Source organism: Sus scrofa, chromosome X, assembly GCF_054392235.1.
Source record: "Sus scrofa isolate SSC_HxYL_T2T_F1_AM1 chromosome X, Sscrofa_HxYL_maternal_Yorkshire_Landrace_v2.0, whole genome shotgun sequence".
In the NCBI taxonomy this organism is placed as follows: domain Eukaryota; kingdom Metazoa; phylum Chordata; class Mammalia; order Artiodactyla; family Suidae; genus Sus; species Sus scrofa.
The window spans coordinates 101,012,838-101,032,535 of record NC_139401.1 but is presented as its reverse complement, the minus strand read 5'-3'; the positions used below and the strand labels follow the sequence as shown (position 1 = coordinate 101,032,535).

General features: G+C 38.0%; 1 protein-coding gene across 15 annotated transcripts in view; it reads left to right on the top strand.

Moving 5' to 3' along the window:
- The window catches only part of CHRDL1 (chordin like 1), a 124,441-nt gene that overhangs the window by 16,693 nt on the left and 88,050 nt on the right, over window positions 1-19,698 (top strand). For all 15 annotated transcript variants that reach the window (XM_085006803.1, XM_005673817.4, XM_005673818.4 and 12 more), the window contains exons 3-4: window positions 13,986-14,098; window positions 16,722-16,815. In XM_085006803.1, coding sequence (XP_084862929.1) covers window positions 13,986-14,098; window positions 16,722-16,815 — 207 coding nt within the window. The remainder of the gene's footprint in view (window positions 1-13,985; window positions 14,099-16,721; window positions 16,816-19,698) is intronic.

Sequence of the window (19,698 nt, the reverse complement as noted above, 5' to 3'; positions counted from 1 at the left end):
TCCTACAAGTTAGAACCTTTAACAATTTGGATGTGTTTTAAAAATATGTAAATGCACTTGAAGTCCACATGTTGATAGCTTGTCTTATTTTAGTGCTTGCTTAAAAGGCCTCTTTCAGAGGCCTTTGTCTTTTATTATGCCATTTCATTTTCAGCAAGAAAAGAATAAGTCACCTAACCATGCAATCACATAGCTGATAGTGAAAGCTCACCCAATTTCATATTTTAAGTAGGTAGATCTCCTGTCAACCTCTGAGTGAGCTAATTATTTCTGGCAATATAATTCAAACCAAATACATAATACACAAGGTTCCATTTTTTTTTTTTTAATGGCTGCACCTGCAGTATATGGAAGTTCCCAGGCCAGGGATTGAATCCGAGCCAGAGCTGCGACCTACACCATAGCTATGGCAATGTCAGATCCTTTAATCCAGTGCTCCAGTCCAGGGATCAAACCTGCACCTTTGCAGCAATCTGAGCTGCTGCAGTCAGATTCTTAACCCAAAGTGCTGTGGTGACAACTCCCACAGTGTTCCATCTTACTTTGCAATGTGGATTTAAATCAACAAAGTAATTTCTAGCTTACCTGCATTTAAGTATCAATGGCTGCAGAGCCATACAAGTAGAATAGTTGATGCTAGACTCCTAAGCACATACTCAGATTCCTTCTGAAATGACTAGGGAAGTTGTATATATGAAATACAAATAACTTAGGTGTTTGTCATTGAGATTATAAATTTATTGTAGAGAAACAATCACTGTCCTCTCACCAACATATGGAAGTTTGCAAACGGTACCTCATTTAGATATTTGTTTTGGGAAATTCATGATTATCTCTCCTCAGTTAAAGATGCAGGGATTGTTAAAATATTTCCTACTCCATTCTAGAACATCATGGAGAAGAAGTCTAATTTGTGTTTATACCAAGAAAACTGTATTCCTAAGACTTGGCTGAAAGATTTACAAGTTCATTCCACAAAGTAATTTTCATTTTCTGCATTCTTTTAATTAATAAATGGCTTTGAACATTTATACTTAGTCCAAGAATAGAGCTTAATATAACAATACTAATAATAATATCATAATGGGAAATAAAAATAGTTACTAAAATTAATATATATTTAACCTTTCTGATAAAGAAAAAATTTTCTTCTATTTTCCGTCATCAAATTGGCAAAGTTTTAAGTAATTAAAGTAGCCAAATAAAATAAAATAACCAGTGTTGGACTTTTTCATACATAGCAATTAGAAAGCAAATTAGTGTAACTTCTCTGGAAGGCAATTTGACAATATAGATCAAGAATTTAAAAGCATTCAAAACCTTTGACCCAATAAATCTATCTCTAAGAATTTAGATTAAGAAAATAACCAGAGTTGCATACAGAGGTTTATTACAAGGGTGCTTATCATGGAATTTTCTTAAGAAAGAAAAGAAAACAATTTAATACCCCCAAATAGGGGATTGGTTGAGAAATTATGGCTCAACTGTGTTAGTGTAGAATCATGTCATTAGGCATGTGGTATGGGGGAAATATTTAATGGCACAAAAATGTCCACAATGTGTTAATTTTAGAATGTAGTTTACAAAATGTGTACTATATATGCTGTTAATTTTATAATGAAAAAACTTTGTATACTTTTATGTATAGAAAAGAGATTGGAAAGAGCTTTCAGTTTCTGGGCTGACATGTAAAGAGCTCAGAAGTTGTCACTTCCATTGTTATAAGAAAAAAGCTGAAGGAAATGAAAATCAATAACTCCTCTTAAATCAGTCAGAAAATCGAGGTCACAGGGCAAACTGCCTTGTATTTTTCACTCTGAAAACTGGAAAGACAGAGGAATACAATGACCACTACTGACCCTGGTAGGAGCACTAAAAGGATAATTGACTAATTATTGGAGAAGGAGCATGCTCTGGCTAGAAAGAGAAAAATTCTTTTCTTTAGTGAGTTTTACCTCCAGGATCCCCATCAGGTTCTCAGTTTTGGTGAAAAATTCCTCAGGTTTTCAGGTTTAGTGAAAAATTCCTAACTGCTTCAGGCAGAGAATGGAAAAGGTGACCATTCTGAAATAAGCCCAGAGCTCTTTGTTTTCCTTAGCTAAGGCCTGGCCTCAAGGGAAATGATTTTAGCAGAGCCTAATTGATTTGGGTTTTATCAGAGCCTAACCAACCTGGAAGAAGGAATATGTACCCAACTCCACTAGCTTTCCTGCCTCACCTACACCAGTGGGAAAGCGCAAAGTTAATTAGCACTTTTGAAGGTCACATATCAGGGATATGGGTCATTAAAGGACTGAGAGCTAATTAAACGATTATAGAACACTTCTCCTTCCCCCACCATTTACTACCACATCAATAGGGCGCATGTTTAGTAGCAGGAGATTGAAAGAACTGCAAGCCTTAGACACTATTTAAGAAGGAGAATCTAGGGAAATTCAAAAACAATGGGAGAAGATATACAAAGGCACTAGGCAGATTTTAGCCTCTGACACCCTAGCTACAAAAAACCCTGGGTAAAAATAGCTTAATTCCTAGCTAGATTAACATAAAATCTCACACTACTGCTCTGTTTACCTCAGTTACTTTTACCCAGTACTTCATGTCCAACTTTTCAACAACAACAGCAAAAAATCACAAGGCATGCTAAAAGGCAAAAAACACAATCTGAAGAGACAAATCAAGCATAAGAACCAGGCTCAGATGTGGCAGATATTTTGAAATCAGATTTGGAATTTAAAATAAATATGTTATCGTGCTAAGAATTCTGATGGAAAAAGTAGGCAATTTGTAAGACTATATGTGCAATGTAAAGAAAAAGATGAAAATTCTTAAGATTCAAAAGGAAATGTGAGAAATCAAAAACACTGTAATAGAAAAGAAGAATGCCTCATCAGTGCACTGGATATGATTGAAGAAAGAATCAGTGAGCTAAAGATATGCCAAGAGAAACTTCCCAAACTGAAACAAAGAAAAAAAAAAACTGAAAAAATTCAACAGAATATCCAAGAACTGTGGAAAATTACAGAAGTTGTAGCATATATATATATATAACAGGAACGCCATAAGGAGAAGAGAGGAAGGAACAAAATAAATATTTGAAGTAATAAATGGCTGAGAATTTTCCAAAACCCATGACAAACACCAAAGCACAGAGCTAGGAAGCTCAGAGGCACAAAACAGGATAAATATGAGAAAACATACATATCATATTTAAACTACAAAGACAAAGAGAATATCTTTTTTTCTTTTCTTTTTAAAATTATAGTTGATTTACAATGTTCTGTCAATTTCTGCTTACAGTAAAGTAACCCAATTATACACACACACACACACATACACACATTCTTTTTATCACACTATCCTCCATCATGTTCCATCACAAGTGACTCGATAGAGTTCCCTGTGCTATACAGTAGGTTCTTATTGCTTATTCACTCCAAATGCACAAAGAGAATATATTGAAAGATGCCAGAGAAAAAACATATTACTTATAGAGGAATAAGGATAAGAATTGCATTCAATTTCTCTTCAGAAACCATGCAAGCAGGAAGAGAGTGGAGTGAAATATTTATATTGTTGAAAGGAAAAACTCACCAACCTAGAATTCTATATCCAGTAAAATTATTCCTCAGAAGTGAGTGGAAATAAAGATTTTTCTCAGACAAACAGAAATTGAAGGAATTTTTCAGCAATCAACCTGCCTTGCAAGAAATGTTAAAATAAGTTCTTCAGGAAAAAGGAAAGTGATATAGGTCAGAAATTCAGATCTATATAAATAAGGGAAGAGCAGTAGAGAAGGAATAAACGAAGGTAAAATAAAATATTTCATTTTTCTTATTCTTAATTGACCTAACAGAAAAAGTTTAATAGCAACAGAATAATAATAGCAATATTGAATGACTATACGAAAGTGAAATGAATGACAACAATTTTATAAAGGATGGGAGAGAGGAGTTGGGGCTACTCTGCTATAAAGTACCTGCAGTACCTGTGAAGCAGTATAGTGCTATTTGAAAGGAGACTCAGATTAGTGTAAATGTGTATTGCAAATTCTAAGACTACTATTAAATTAAAAAAAGTATAAATGATATACTAAGAGAAGAATGAAAATAGAATAATGGAAAATGCTCAACTAAAGCTAGAGAAGGCAGAAAAAGAGTGGAACACAGACACACTAAAGAAAAACAATCAAGGGCAAGGAATAGGGAATAATTACAAATATGGTCAATATTAATCCAACTGTATCAGTAAACACTTTAAATGTTAATGGTCTATGTATACCTTAAAAGACAGAAACTATCAAAGTGGATTAAAAAATACAAGACCTAACCACATGGTGTCTATAAGAAACATACTTTAAATGTAAAGATACATATGGATTAAAAGTAGAGGTTTGGGAGTTCCTGTCATGGCTCAGCGGTTAATGAACCAGACTAGCATCCATGAGGATGTGAGTTTGATCCCTGGCCTTTCTCAGAGGGTTAAGGATCCAGCGTTGTGTGACCTATGGTGTAGGTCTCAGATGTGGCTTGGACCCGATGTTGCTGTGGCTGTGGTGTAGGCTGGCGGCTACAGCTTTGATTGGACCCCTGGCCTGGGAACCTCCATATGCTGCAGGTTCAGCTCTAAAAAGTCAAAAAAATAGTAGAGGTATGGAGAAAAATATAGCATGCTGATAAATACTAATAAAAAGTAAGTGGGAGTAACTATATTAATTTCAGACAAAGCAGACTTCAGAGCAAGGAAAATTATGTAAATACATAACAGAGCATCAAAATATATGAGACAAAAACTGATAGACCTGAAAGAAGTTACAGACAAATCCCCCATTATAATTAGAGACTTTTACACCCCTCTATTAGTAATTAACAGATGCAGCAGGCAGAAAATCAGTAATGGTGTAATTAAACTGAACAGCACCATCAATCAACTGGATTTAATTGTCATCTACAGAGTATTTCATCCAAGAACAATAGAATACACATTTTTCTCAAGCACACACAACTCGTTCACCAAGAAAGCTCACATTCATGGGTACTAAAACACACTTTAACAAATATTTAAGAATAGAAACTATGCAAAGTATGCTCTTAGAACACACTGGAATTAAACCAGAAATCAAGAACAGAAAGATACCTGTAAAATCTCAAAATATTTAAAGATTAAACGATGTGCTTCCAAATAGGACATAAGCCAGATAAATCTCAAGAGAAATTTTAAAATATTTTGAGTTATATGAAAATAAAAATACCGTTTATAAAAATTATGGGATATAGTGAAAACGGTGCTTGGGGGGGATTAATAACATAGAACTAATTTATTATAAAAAAAAAAAAGACCTAATGTCAGTAGTTTCAGCTTCTACCTTAGGAAACTAGAAAAAGAAGAGCAAAAGATCAGTAGAATAGATAAACCTCTAGCCGGGTTAACTAGGAAAAAAAAAAAGAAGACACAAATTACTAATATCAGAAATGAAAGAAAGACCATCGCTACTACCAATGCATAATAAAAATATTATGAACATATGCCCACAAATTTGATAACTTAAGAAAAAACTGACCAATATCTGGGAAGATACAACCAATCAAAACTTAACACAAGAAGGAATAGACCATCTCAATAGGCTTATATCTATTAAAGAGATTAATAATCTTCTATAGCAGAAAGCACCAGGCCCAGCTGATGAACTGGTGAATTCCACCAGGCATTTAAGGAAGAAATAATTCCATTGCTCTCCAGTATGTTTTGGAAGGTAGAAGCAGAGAGAACACTCCCCCACTCATTCTCTGAGACCAATATTACCCTAATACCAAAACCACACAAAGACATTACAAGAAATGAGAACTACAGATTACTATCTCTTATTCAAAAATCCTCAACAAAATATTAGCAATATTTTGAATTCAATATTTTGAATCCAACAATGTAGGAAAAATCCACAGTCAGATGGGATTTATTCCAGGTATGCAAAGCTGTTTCATCATTCAAAAATCACATCTATAGGCTGAAAAAGAAAAACTATATGATGATATCAATAGACATAGAAAAACCATTTGACAAAATCCAACACTATCCAGCAAATGAGAAACAGAGGGGGACTTGTTCAATTTTATAAGGAACATCTACACAAAATCTGCAGCTGATACCATACTTAATGGAGAGAGACTAGTTATTTCCCCCCTAAGGTCAGGAGCAAGGAAATGATGTACTTTCTCACCACTCCTGTTTCAGTGTTGTACTGGAAATCCTAACTAATGTATTAAGATGAGAAGTGGAAACAAAGTGTATACATATTTTGAAAGAAGAAATAAAACTGTCTTTGCTAGCAGATGGCATGATTATTTTTAAAATCCCAAAGAATCAACCAAAAAACCTTCCTAAAATTAGTAAGTGGCTATAGAAAGGGTGAAGGATATGAAGTTAAATATATGGAAATCAATTGCTTTCCTATATACCATCAATAAACAGTTGGGATTTGTAATTGAAAACACAATGCCTTTATATTAGCACCAAAAAATGAAATACTTAGGTATAATTTAGCAAAATGTGTAAAAGATCTATATGAAGAAAACTACAAAACTCTCAGGAAAGAAATCAAATAACTGGAAAAAGATTCCATGTTCATGGATAGAAAGACTCAATATTTTTGAGATAGCAGAACTTCACTACTTAATTTATAGATTCAATGCAGTGCCAATAAGAATCCCAGAAATTTACTGTGTGGAAATCAACAAGATTACTCTAAGGTTTATGTGGAACCTTAATTTTGGGTCTAAAAGACCCAGTTACAATATTTTCCAACACAATGTTGAAGAACAACAACAAAGTTAGAGAACTGACTCTACCCAGCTTCAAGACTTGCTATAAAGCTATAGTAATTAAAACAATGTGATGTTGTTGAAAGAATAGACAGATGGATCAGTGGAACATAATAGAGAGCCCAGAAATGTAGTCAACTGGTCTTTGACAATAGGAGCAAGGAAAATTCATTGGAAAACAGATACTTTTTTTTTTCAACAAATGGTGCTGGAACAACTAGACATCTGCATGCAAAAAATAAATGAAGACCTGACCATAAACAAAAATAACTCACAAAATGGATCAGAGACCTAAACGTAAAGTGCAAAACTGTAAAACTTCTAGAAAATAACATAGGACAAAATCTAGACGACCTTGGGTTTGGTAATGAGTTTTCAGATGCACCAGAAGTATGCTCCATGAAAGCAAAAATTGATAAGTTGGACTTGATTAAAAGTAAAAAATTCTGCTATTCAAAAGACATTGTTTTTTTTTAACTTCTTAATTTTTAAAAGTTATTTATTTATTTATTTATTGCTGCAGCTTGCAGCGGCTTGATGTGGGATCTCAGTTCCTAGACCAGGGATTGACTGTTAACAGAGTGTGAAAAGACAAGCCACAGACTGAGGGAAAATACTTGGGAAATGCATATCTAATAGAAGACTCATATTGAAAATACACAAATAACTTTTAAAACTCAACAAGAAGATAAACAACTCAATAAATGGGCAAAAGAGCCAAACAGATACCTCACCAAAGAAAGTATATAGATGGTAAATAGGTATATGAAAATATGCTCAATATCATGTCATTAGGGAATTGCAAATTAAAACAAATTAGATACCACTACACATCTATTAGCATGGCTAATACCCCAAATAAAGACAACACCAAAATACTAATAACGATGTGGAGCAACAAGAACTCTCCTTCATTGCTAGTGGGAATGCAAAATGTTACAGTCATTTTGAATTTTTTTTTTTTTGTCTTTTTGCTATTTCTTGGGCTGCTCCTGCGGCATATGGAGGTTCCCAGGCTAGGGGTTGAATCGGAGCTGTAGCCACTGGCCTAGGCCAGAGCCACAGCAACACAGGGTCAGAGCTGCGTCTGCAACCTACACCACAGCTCATGGCAACGCCGGATCCTTAACCCACTGAGCAAGGGCAGGGATCGAACCCGCAACCTCATGGTTCCCAGTCGAATTCGTTAACCACTGCGCCACGACGGGAACTCCTACAGTCACTTTGGAAGACACTTGGGCACTTTCTTAAAAAGCTAAACATAGCTTTACTGTAAAATACAGCAACCATACTCCCAGGTATTTTGCAAATGAGGTGAAAACATATGCCACACAAAGACCTGCACACAAGTTTTTTAGCAGCTTTATTCGCAATTTCTAAAAATTGGAGGCAACCAAGATATCCTTCAAAAGGTGAGTTGATAAGCAAGGGGTACACCCGTACGATGAAAATACTATTCAATGATAAATGAGCTGTCAATCCATGAAAGGACTTAGAGGAATCTTTAATGCATATTGCTAAGTGAAAGAAGCCAGTCTATAAAGACTGCATACCCTATCATTCCAACTAGATGTCATCTTGGAAAAGACAAAACTATAGAGACAGTAAAAGGTCATGGTTTTCAGGAGTTGTGGGAGTGGAAGGGGGAAAAGATGAATAGGCAGAGTACATGGGGTATTTAGGGCAGTGAAACTATTCTGTATGATACTATAATGGTGGATATATGTCATTCTGCATTTGTCATAATGCGTGGAGCTACACAAAGAGTGAGCTCTCATGTAAACTATGTACTCTAGTTAATAATAATATATCAGTATCAGTTCATTAGCTGTAACAAATGTACCACACTAATGCAAGATGTTAGTGCCAGGAAAAAGTAGGGGTGATGTGAAGAGGGGATATATGGGAACTTTGTTTACTTTCTGCTCAGTTTCTTGGTAAACCTAAACCTGCTCTAGGAAGCAAAGTCTATTAATTTAAAAAAGGAAAATATAGATTAGAAGAGTATTCTCAGAATGTTAAAAGTAGTTGTCTTCTGGTGGCTGAATCATGTGTGATTTTTCTTTCCTCTATTTCTTTTTTTATTGTCTTATTAAAGTATATTAACATGCAGCAAAATTCACCCTTTTTAGTATACCCAAAACTAATGCAATGTTATATGTCAATTATATCTCAATTTTAAAAGTTAAAAAAAAGTTTGGATTTCCTGTTGTGGCTCAGCAGATCACAAGCCCCACTAGTATCTATGAGGATGTGGGTTTGATCCCTGGCCTCGCTCAGTAGGTTAAAGATCCAGCATTGCTGTGAGCTGTGGTGTAGGCCGGCAGCTGCAGCTCCTATTTGACCCTTAGCCTGGGAACTTCTATATGCACGAGTGTGGCCCTAAAAAGCAATAAATAAATAAATAAACGTTAAATTTTTTTTTAAATTCACCCTTTTTAGAGTATGGTTTTGTCAGTTTTGACAAATGGCACCACCATAATCAAGATATAAAATATCTCCATCACCCCCTGAATTTACTCTGTACCCCTTTGTAGTAAAAACCCTCCCCCTCCCCTAGTCCTTGGCAACTACCGATCTGTTTTCTTTATAGTTTTACCTTTTCCAGAATGAAAATAATTAATCATAATCATACAGTATGTGGACTTTGGCTTTTTCTATTTAGCATAATGCCTTTGAGATTCATCCATTTTGGGGTCTGACTTTCATTTCTTTTTATTGCTAATATTCCATTGTTTGGATGTTTTAAAATTCATCAGTGGGAGGACGTTTAGATTGTTTCCAGGTTTTACAGATGATGAATAAAGACATTTTAAACATTTATGTAGAGATTTTGTTTGAATACACATTTTACTTTAGCTGGAAAAATACCTACCTGTGGTATTGCTGGGTGATACAGTAAGTGTATGTTTAATTTAGAAGAAAATGCCAAGTTGCCTCACATCGTCATTAGCACTTAGTATTGTCAGATTATTTTCAGTTTAGCCATTGTATTAAGTCAGTACTGATATGTCCTTGTGGTTTCAATTCTGTCTGTCTGTCTTTCTTTTCTTTTTCTTCCTTCCTTCCTTCCTTCCTTCCTTCCTTTTTTTTTTTTGTCTTTTTAGGACCGTACCCATGGCATATGGAGGTTCCCAGGCTAGGGATAGAATTGGAGCTGTAGCTGCCGGCCTACACCACAGCCACAGCAATGCGGGATCTGAGCTGCGTCTGCGACCTACACCACAGCTCACAGCGGTACCAATTTTCATTTCCCGGAAGACTAATGATATGTGTGAAATCTGTGTATCTTCTTTGTTGACGTGTCTATTCAAATTATAACACCATTTTAAAAATTGGGTTATTAGTTTCCTTATATTGGGTTATTAGTTTCCTTATTTTTAAGTTTTGAGATTTCTTTATATATTCTGGATAAAAGTCCTTTATCAGAAGTGTGATTTGCAAATAATTTTTCTCAGTTGGTGGCTTTTCTTTTTATTCTCTTAACACTGTCTTTCAAAAATAGAAGTTCTTAATTTTGCTGAAGTCCTAGTTTACAAAATTTCTCTTATGGATTGTACTTGTCATATCATATCTAGGAACTCTGCTTAACCTGACATCACAATGAGTCTCCTATATTTTCTTTTAGAAGTTTTAAAATATTAGGATTTACATTGAAGCATGTCTGTGATCCATCCTGAGTTAATTTTTGTAGATGGTATGAGATGTAGATTAAAGCTCATTTTATGTTTTGCATATGACTACCCAAATGGTCCAGCACCATTGAGTGACCTTTGAACCTTTGTATGGGTCTGTTGTCTATTTTTTGACTCTGCATTCTGTTCCATTGATGTATTTGTCTATCCATTTGCCAACACTGAACTGTCTTGAAAATTACAGTTTTATATTGTCTTGAAATCACATAGTGCTTGTCTTCCAGTATCTGTCTTTCTCAAAATTTGTTTTGGCTATTCTACTTCCTTTGCCTTTATTTAGAAGGTTATCTCTCTCTCCTTGAGTAAGCTTTGGTAATTGTGTCTTTCAAATAATTCATCCATTTCATCTAAGATGTTAACTGGTATAAAGTTATTCATAATATCTCCTTTTTATCCTTTTAATATCCGTAGGATCTATAATGAAGTCCTCTCTTTTGTCCTTATTATTAGTAATTGTCATTTTCTCTCTTTTTTTTCAATTGTTAGTCTTGCTAGAAGTTTATCAATTTTATTGACTATCTTTAAGAACCAAGTTTTGGTTTCATTGATTTTTTTCTATTATTTTCTGTCTTTAGTTTCATTGATAGCAGTTTTTTTTTTATTATTCATCCCTTCTATTTTCTTTTGGTTTATTTTGTTCTACTTTTTCTGGTTTCTTAAGGCATTGATTTGAGTCTGTTCTTCTTTTCTAATTTAGGTACTTAGTGATATAAATTTCCTTCTAAGCACTTATTTAGCTGAGTTCTGCTAATTTTGATATGCTGTATTTTCATTTTCTTTTAGTACAAAATACTTTCTGATTTTCCTTTTGATTTTCTCCTTCAATCCACAGGATATTTATAAATCACCAGCATATTAAAAGTGGTTTCTTCTTGTGCTAGAATTGTTTGAATGGGATATTTCTTTTTTTCTATATGCCTTTATATATTGTGTTCTTTTTCTGTGTTTGCATGTGCTTTCCAATTTTCTTCACTGAGCATGCATTACCTTTGATTAAAACAAACAGCTCATATAAAATAACACTCTACATTTTGTAGCACTTTATTACTTACAAAGAGCTTTTATCTAATCCTCTGACATTTGCTTGGGAAATGTATAATCCATATTTCATAGATGTTGAAAATTAAGATTGACAGAGTTAAATAACTTTCTCAATGCCACACAACTAGAGCTAGTTAGCATTCAAACCAAGGCTTTCTGACTCCCAGTTTATCATCCTGAAGAAGGTGGAAATACAGATTTGAAAAGTAAATTGGAATTTATCTTGCGGGAAGTTGGAAAGAGTCATAGAGGGTCCTTGAAGCAGTAAGCAACTTGAGGGATTTATCTCAGTGTAGTTTTATTTTGAATCTCTGATTACTATTGAGGTTGAACATCTTTTCCTGTTTATTGACTGCTCTCATTTCTTTTCTAAATTGCTATTCATGTCCCTAGTCATTTTTATACTGGATTGGTTGATCCTTTACTTACTGATTTGAATGATTAGAAAATGTTCCAGATACTAATACTGTATTTACACTAGTATTTTGCTTGTTGGAAATATCTTCTCCCTCTTTTTGCTTTTGTGTCTTTTCTTTTCTTTTTTTTTTTTGCTATTTCTTTGGGCCGCTTCCACGGCTTATGGAGGTTCCCAGGCTAGGGGTCGAATCGGAGCTGTAGCCACCGGCCTACGCCAGAGCCACAGCAACGCAGGATCCGAGCCGCGTCTGCAACCTACACCACAGCTCACGGCAACGCCGGATCGTTAACCCACTGAGCAAGGCCAGGGACCGAACCCGCAACCTCATGGTTCCTAGTCGGATTCGTTAACCACTGCGCCACGACGGGAACTCCTTGTGTCTTTTCTTTATTCTTTCAATTTTGATCGTCAGGAAAATGTCTGCTGGGGAGTATGGAGGGAAATTAACATGTTTGCAACAAGAGAAGTCTTGGTTTACTCTGGCCTCATATAATGGGGAGGAGGATGGGAAGCAGGAGATATAAGAGGATGGCATTGGAAGACAAACCACATGATTTGGAAATTCATTTATTAGCCATTTGTCAGTCGCTTATGTTTATTGGCCACACTGTTCTGGGCCACGTGATAGATGGAAAGTGAGAAATAAATGTTGCCTACGTTTGAGGACCTTTTACCTTAATGGAGAAATAAGACATGTAAAATAAGACAAGTAACACAATATGTGCTCAAGTAACTATAGTACAAGATGAGCTATCAGAATTTTTTTTTTTTTTTGTCTTATTGTCTTTTGTTGTTGTTGTTGTTGCTATTTCTAGGGTCGCTTCCCGCGGCATATGGAGGTTCCCAGGCTAGGGGTCTAATCGGAGCTGTAGCCGCTGGCCTACGCCAGAGCCACAGCAACGCGGGATCCGAGCCGCGTCTGCAACCTACACCACAGCTCACGGCAACGCCGGATCGTTAACCCACTGAGCAAGGGCAGGGACCGAACCCGCAACCTCATGGTTCCTAGTTGGATTCGTTAACCACTGCGCCACGACCGGAACTCCTATCAGAATTTTTATTGGGAGTTCCCGTTCGTGGCACAGTGGTTAATGAATCCGACTAGGAACCATGAGGTTGCGGGTTCGGTCCCTGGCCTTGCTCAGTGGGTTAAGGATCCGGCCTTGCCGTGAGCTGTGGTGTAGGTCGCAGACGCGGCTCGGATCCCGCATTGCTGTGGCTCTGGCGTAGGCCAGTGGCTATGGCTCCGATTAGACCCCTAGCCTGGGAACCTCCATATGCCGAGGGAAGCGACCCTAGAAAAGGCAAAAAGACAAAAAAAATATTTTTATTCCAACAAAGGGGAGGGAGACATTAATTTTCATTAATCAAGAAGTCTCTAAGTTGAATGCGAACAAGGACTGTGTGTATTTTTGCTCACCATTTTATCCCTAGCACTAAGAATAGGGTCTAACAAAGAGCAAGTACCCAAGTATTTGTTTAACGATTGAATGATGTTAGCATATGTGAGCCAAGCCATTTATAGGAACCTAACACAATGCATTTGGTTCATCACACCTACCCACCACCAGGCAGCTCTGAGAATGTTTCAATAGATCAGCATTTCAGACATTAGCTTGTGTTTCCAAAGCAAGGGAGCACAGCATGTTCCAGCAGGACACACAGCATGTTCTCCTATCTTACCATTATAATAAAGCAGTAATCAAGATTTTGGCTTCACTATCAGGTAAACCTGGGTTTGAGTCTCATGTCAGTTACTAACTAGTTGTGTGACTCTTGATTTGTCTCATTTATAAAATGAGACTAATAGTAGCTCCTGTCTTACTGGGTCATTGTACAATCAAATAAAGGATCATGTAAAACACTGAGCCTGTCACAGGGGTTCTGTAAATATTTCCTATGCCTCTTCTCTTGATGTACAGAGTAAAATGGATGAAATCTGTCCTTGCCTTTAGATTTTGTGATTTTGTCCATGTTTTCTAACGGGCATATTCTCCATCTCGTTCCTCACAGATTCAGAGACATACTGTGTGTTTCAAGACAAGAAGTACAGAGTGGGTGAGAGATGGCATCCTTACCTGGAACCTTATGGGTTGGTTTACTGTGTGAACTGCATCTGCTCAGAGGTACAATCCCTGATGGCATGTGACTTCCCACTTTGCTTCTCAGTATGCAGAGATGCTTTCAAATCCTTAGATGGCCAGGGAGCATGAATGATAAAAGCTTAAAAGAAGAAGCAGATAGTAAAGAAAAAGACACATCGCCTATCTTTTTCTTCTGTTGCCTTTTGGGTTGGTTTTCAGGGGATCTTGCTGAGTATTTGCTATAGACAGATACTTTTGGTCTCTTAGCCAAATGATATATGACATGGAAAAAGTGGAGTAGAGGAAAAAGCTCGATATAATGCCTGGATTATAAGTCAACATCATTTTTGAATACCATTTTCAAGACTGGCATTTAGAGAAGAGATTAGGACAGATTATAAACTGGTTCATTGGGAGAGTATATTTTATGTTGTTTAAGCTGATAACTGTAATTGGGATTGAGGACGTGAAACCTTGGCCTGTACTTGGTGAGGATTAGAGTTCTCTTGGCTTGCCCTTAACTCCTGTCCAGTCACTCAAAGAAGCCTTTGGATACCTTAAAAGCTATCTTTGCAACAGACAAAGCAGGTAGTCCATTTTTTCCATGGCCCTGAGCCAGGACCACAGCTATGGTCCATCTTTTTGAGTAAGCCCCTACCTACTGTCATATGCTAGGCCAGGCTTTCTCAACCTCTGCATTAGTGATATTTGGGGACAGATGATTTCTTGTCGTGGGGAGCTGTCCTGTGCATTGTAGGATATTTAGCAGCACCCCTGTTCTCTATCCACTAGAAGCCAGTAGCACCAACCCCAGTTGTGACAACCAAAAATGTCTCCAGATATGGCCGAAGTTGCTTGGGGAGCAAAATGGCCCCTGATGGAGAATCAGTGCACTAGGCCAACTGGGAAAGGAGGCCTTGTCCTAGGCCTTGAGCACTGAGAATTCTGAACACATAGAAAGAATTTTCAAGACTAGCCTCTCCCTTGAGACCTCATGGAGGAACTGCAACTCCTCGCTAGTGCCCAGGTGGAAGAGGAACAGTCACTTGCAAGCCTGATTCTTTTGCCATTTGAACAGAAAATGGGGCTTTCAGAATTTAGAGCATGTGGAAATCTAATCTTCAGGCAACATCGGATGATCTTCAGAGGCTCAGGGCTCTAGAATCAAAACAGACCAAGTTGCCAGCCCTGGCTCTGCCACCTATGAGCCATGTTACATTAAACAAGTTATCTCGCCTCTCTGAGAGTCCTTTAGCTTCCTCTTTAAAATGGTATAATGAGATTACCTATTTCATAGAGTTATGGTAAGGATTCAATTCGCTATTCTGTCCCAATCGCTTAAAACAGTGCTTGGCCACAGTCAGTATTTGAGACATGCTAACTGTTGTAGCATCACTATCATTATGGTTATTATTTATTATCATTACTTTTATGACTCTATTTCTTTAAGACAGAAATCAGTATGAAGCACTAAGGAGGAACATGTTTAGATCTCAGCCAGGTGGAGTGGTTTGTGCTGTGTTTTGGTGATCTCGCTTCAAGATGATACCACTTGGCTCTGAGGAGTGTGATGTGTCAGGAGGCTCTCTGGTGTTTTCAAATGCAACATTCCAAACATTTATTCTGGAAAGTACATGAGAAAAGATTTGTGGTAAGGTGATTCAAATTCGGATAAAAGAAGCCTGCCTCTTTAAATGGCTAGGGTAGTTATTACATAGAGCATCTGGAGACTGATTAACTGCCTGGTATGGCATGGTTGTGTCAGATTCTTGACCCAACACATTGGAAATGGACAGCTAACCCTTGGGGGCTGAGGCTTTACTGTCTCTGGGGCAGTGAAAATGTTAATATGATCCCAAGGCCAGTGGCTCAAGTGCTAGGCATCTTGTCTTCATCCTCTTCATCTTCCTCTCCCCACGAAAGCCTGACAGATACAAGTAACCCCTGCTTCAAATCAATTATAGATGGAACATGTTAATGGAGAATTGATTTCCAAAGTCTTCCTTTGTTCTAGCAATGGCTGAAAGCCGTCAGAGCTAAGGGTCTCGTAACTGTAAATCAAGCAGCCAGCGACCCAGTCGCCCCCTCCCCAAGTCATACTAGCTATTCAGCTCAATTCCAAACTCTAGCTTGTTGTCAGAAAAATTTGGGCTTGAAAGGGAAATGAGAGGAAGCACTCAACCTATTGGATCAAGGCAGAGTTCTGTGGAATCCAGGATCCATGGGCTCGGAATATCTCCTTGCCCAAGGCTGGCTAGAAGCTCAGGGGATCCATCGCTTCTTATCCCTTCCTTCCATGGTGTCGGACAGGTGATTTTGAAATCAGACTAGGCTCTTGGAAAAGATGGGCAGAGCTGGGGAATGGTAAAAATGTCCCAGAGCCACATCAGAAGAAGCCTCCCGGTAACTGTGGGAGGCTTGGAAAACTGAGGCCGCAGTGATCTCTGCCTTAGAAAAATATGCCAGGAAGCGGATCAGCCAACCCGGCGGAGGCGCTAGTGCTGAGAGAAGGAAAGAAAATGCTGATTTCATTCAGTTTCTTGGGAATGCGTTATACACTGTCTGGGTGAGTCCCTCCATGGCTTGTTTCCCAAACTGGCACGATCCCAGAGACCTTTCAAAGACAGTTACTTGGTGGTGGTTTTTGTTGCCTCCTCTCTTTCAGAACGGGAATGTGCTTTGCAGCCGAGTCCGATGTCCAAGCCTTCACTGCCTCTCTCCCGTGCACGTTCCTCATCTTTGCTGCCCTCGCTGCCCAGGTAAACCAGTTCGCCTCTTTCTTCCCCAGCTGCGGTTCTCCTTCCTCTGTCTTCCACCCAACCCGCTCCATCTCCCTAATTCCCCAGAAGGGAAACTTCCAGACAGAAATAACAATAGGACACTTTCAGGCAGTCCGCAGCGGCCCCTAAATACTGTTTATAGCCCCAGTGGGGCACATTCTAGGCTCTAATAGGTTACTGGGTACCCGGTACCAGAGTTTCATTGGGCTTTTAATCATTCAAAGGTGGATGTCAACTGGGGGAAGGGAACTGTGGCCCAGAGAGTTTTCTGCCATAAACAGCTTCTTCCTGCCATGGGCAGCAGACACCAGGGGAGTTGCAGCGAGGAGGCACGTGTCCTGCGCAATTAGTGCTGGAATTGCATCCGAGCATAGCTTCCAAATGATGAGGGGCTGTTCATAAATCAAAGGAGGTTTATGACAGTATAAAGCTGCCTGCCTGCTGAATGGTCACGTCTTCCAGACGGTACAGTTATTATGTATACATTGTTCAGAGCGGCTCTAAGGGGGCGGCAGAGACTTTTTCACAAGGCTATTAGGATGTCTACCTTCATGGTTTGCGGCTAGGCTGTTCGTCTGAGGCAGGGGTTACCTCAATGACACTTTGTTCACGTCGGACCCGGGGCCTGGCTCCCGCACCAGAGGCGTGCAAGCTTGGAAGGATTCAGAGAATGCCTGTGGGCCCCACAGCAGCCCTAGGGAAAGCTAAGTGACCCTCTTGGCCTCTGGGCAGAAGCCTTGCCATCCTGTAAGTCAATTCTGTTTCCCTTGCGGACCGAGGTTCTTGAGTTGGGGCCCTTGGGTGAGCTTTAGGGGGTCAGTGAACCCTTTAAAACGGTTTTCATTTGGGGGGCATAACTATGTAGATGTGTAAATTCCTTTAGAGAAGATCCATAGCTTTATTTGTATTCCTAAAGGGGTGTACATGACCCTCAAAAAGAACCACTAGTCTCTGCCATAAATGGTGCTTTCGGAAAGTAGTGAGGAACTTCCAGAACTTCTCAGAGACAAACTAAAAGTGTCAGGGCAAAAATAGCAGGAATGGGGCTAAGAAGGCGCTTCAGTGACAAGTCAGTTCACTGAACTGTTATAGGAATGGAGATTTTGTTTTACGAAGAAGAAACACCCAAACCCTTCTGGTCACCGCCTTTATAATGTATACTTTCCTACATTGATAAACACACTCTAGTGAACATCTGAGATCCTTTCTCGGATGGCAGACGATCATGCCATGTCACAAGGTTATCACTCTGAGTGTTGGTGACGATAGTGTGTGCTTCAAGATATGAGAGATTGACTAGGCTGTGTACAACTTAAAAGTTAGTTTTTTGGAATAAATCCCTAAATGAGGTTTACTATTTATTGCTGTGTTTATTTGCTGCTTCTATATAAACTGGATTACAAGGAGGTAGTATGGGAGGATTCTTTTTTTTTTTTTCATCTGCCAAGTTTCCTGTGAAATAGACTTATAGAAGTTTCTTATCCCAGAAGTCTCTGAAAATGGTCTAATGGCATAGGAATTTATCTAAATGACTATGTAGAAGTTGTTCTTCCTGGGAAGGAGGTTGGGTCAGGGCCCAGACACAGAGCATAGGGTGGAAGCGCATGGAGTCATCGAAGAGGGCTGTCACCTACCCCAGCTTCATAACAGGAAATGAGTACTGAGAAAAGGGTAAAGTATAAGCTAGCAATTGTCTTGAGAGAAGAATAAAGTATTAGAAGCATTGAGGTCATAAGTCCCAGAAAAGAGACAATGGAATGAAGTCAACACCATTATCTTTAAGACTTCAAAAGCCCATTTTCTGGAGCACAGAAGCCAGCTCTTCATTTCCTTGGCCCTCTTGTTCCTGCAGGTCACTTCCTTGTGGGTTCATTTTGCTTGTTAACTATAATATTTAACCATTCTTTCTATGGGTAGTGGTGCTAAAGTTCCCTAATCCTTGGATGCAAAAATCTCTTTACTTTGCCCTCATTCTCACACCTGCAGCGTGTGGAAGAACCTGAGCCACAGCAGTGACAATGCTGAATCCTTAACTGCTCGGCGACAAGGGAACTCCATTGCCCTCATGTTTGGATGATAATTTGGCTGGGTATAAAATTAGAGGTGCCCAGTTTATTTTCCCTCAGCACTTTGAAGAGGAGATGAATAAATGGTTTCTTGACTTCCTCTGTCATTGAATAAGACGTCTGCTCTTTAACGGTAGTTCTTTCATAGCTAACTTGTTTTCTTCTTCTTTTAGCTTTAAAATTTTTCTCTTTTTCTTTGATGCACACAATGAGGTGTATGGATGTGTGATTTATTTTTATTTAGCTGGCTCCGCACATGATTTTTTTTTCAGCTGAAGGACTCGAATTTCTCTTCAATTTTAAGTCATTACTTTTGTGAAGATTATTTCTTCTTTTTTCTCATTCTTAACCTTGTCTTTGGTGAATATCGTTGTAGCTCATTTATTTTACACTCTGTGTCTCTTAATGTCTTTTTTATTTTTTTCCCATAATGATATATTGGTATACTCCTTGTAATGACATATTGTTTCAGTTCTGTCATCCAATTCATGAATTCTTTCTCCAGTTTTTTTTTAATGCCTATTATTTAGGCATGTTAGGTTTTATTTGTTGTTTTATTTTTATTAACCATATTTCCCCTTATTTTTTGAATTATATTTAAAAATATCTACATGTTGCCATTTTATAAACCCCTCTTGTTTCTTCAGGTCTTACTCTCTTATTTATTTCTTCAAGTTATTTAAATATTTATTTAAAGTCCTTTTCTGATTGTTCAAATATCCATATATATAACTTTTTGGTTGTGCCTGTGGCATATGTAAATTCCCAGGCCAGCGACTGAACCTGCACCACAGCA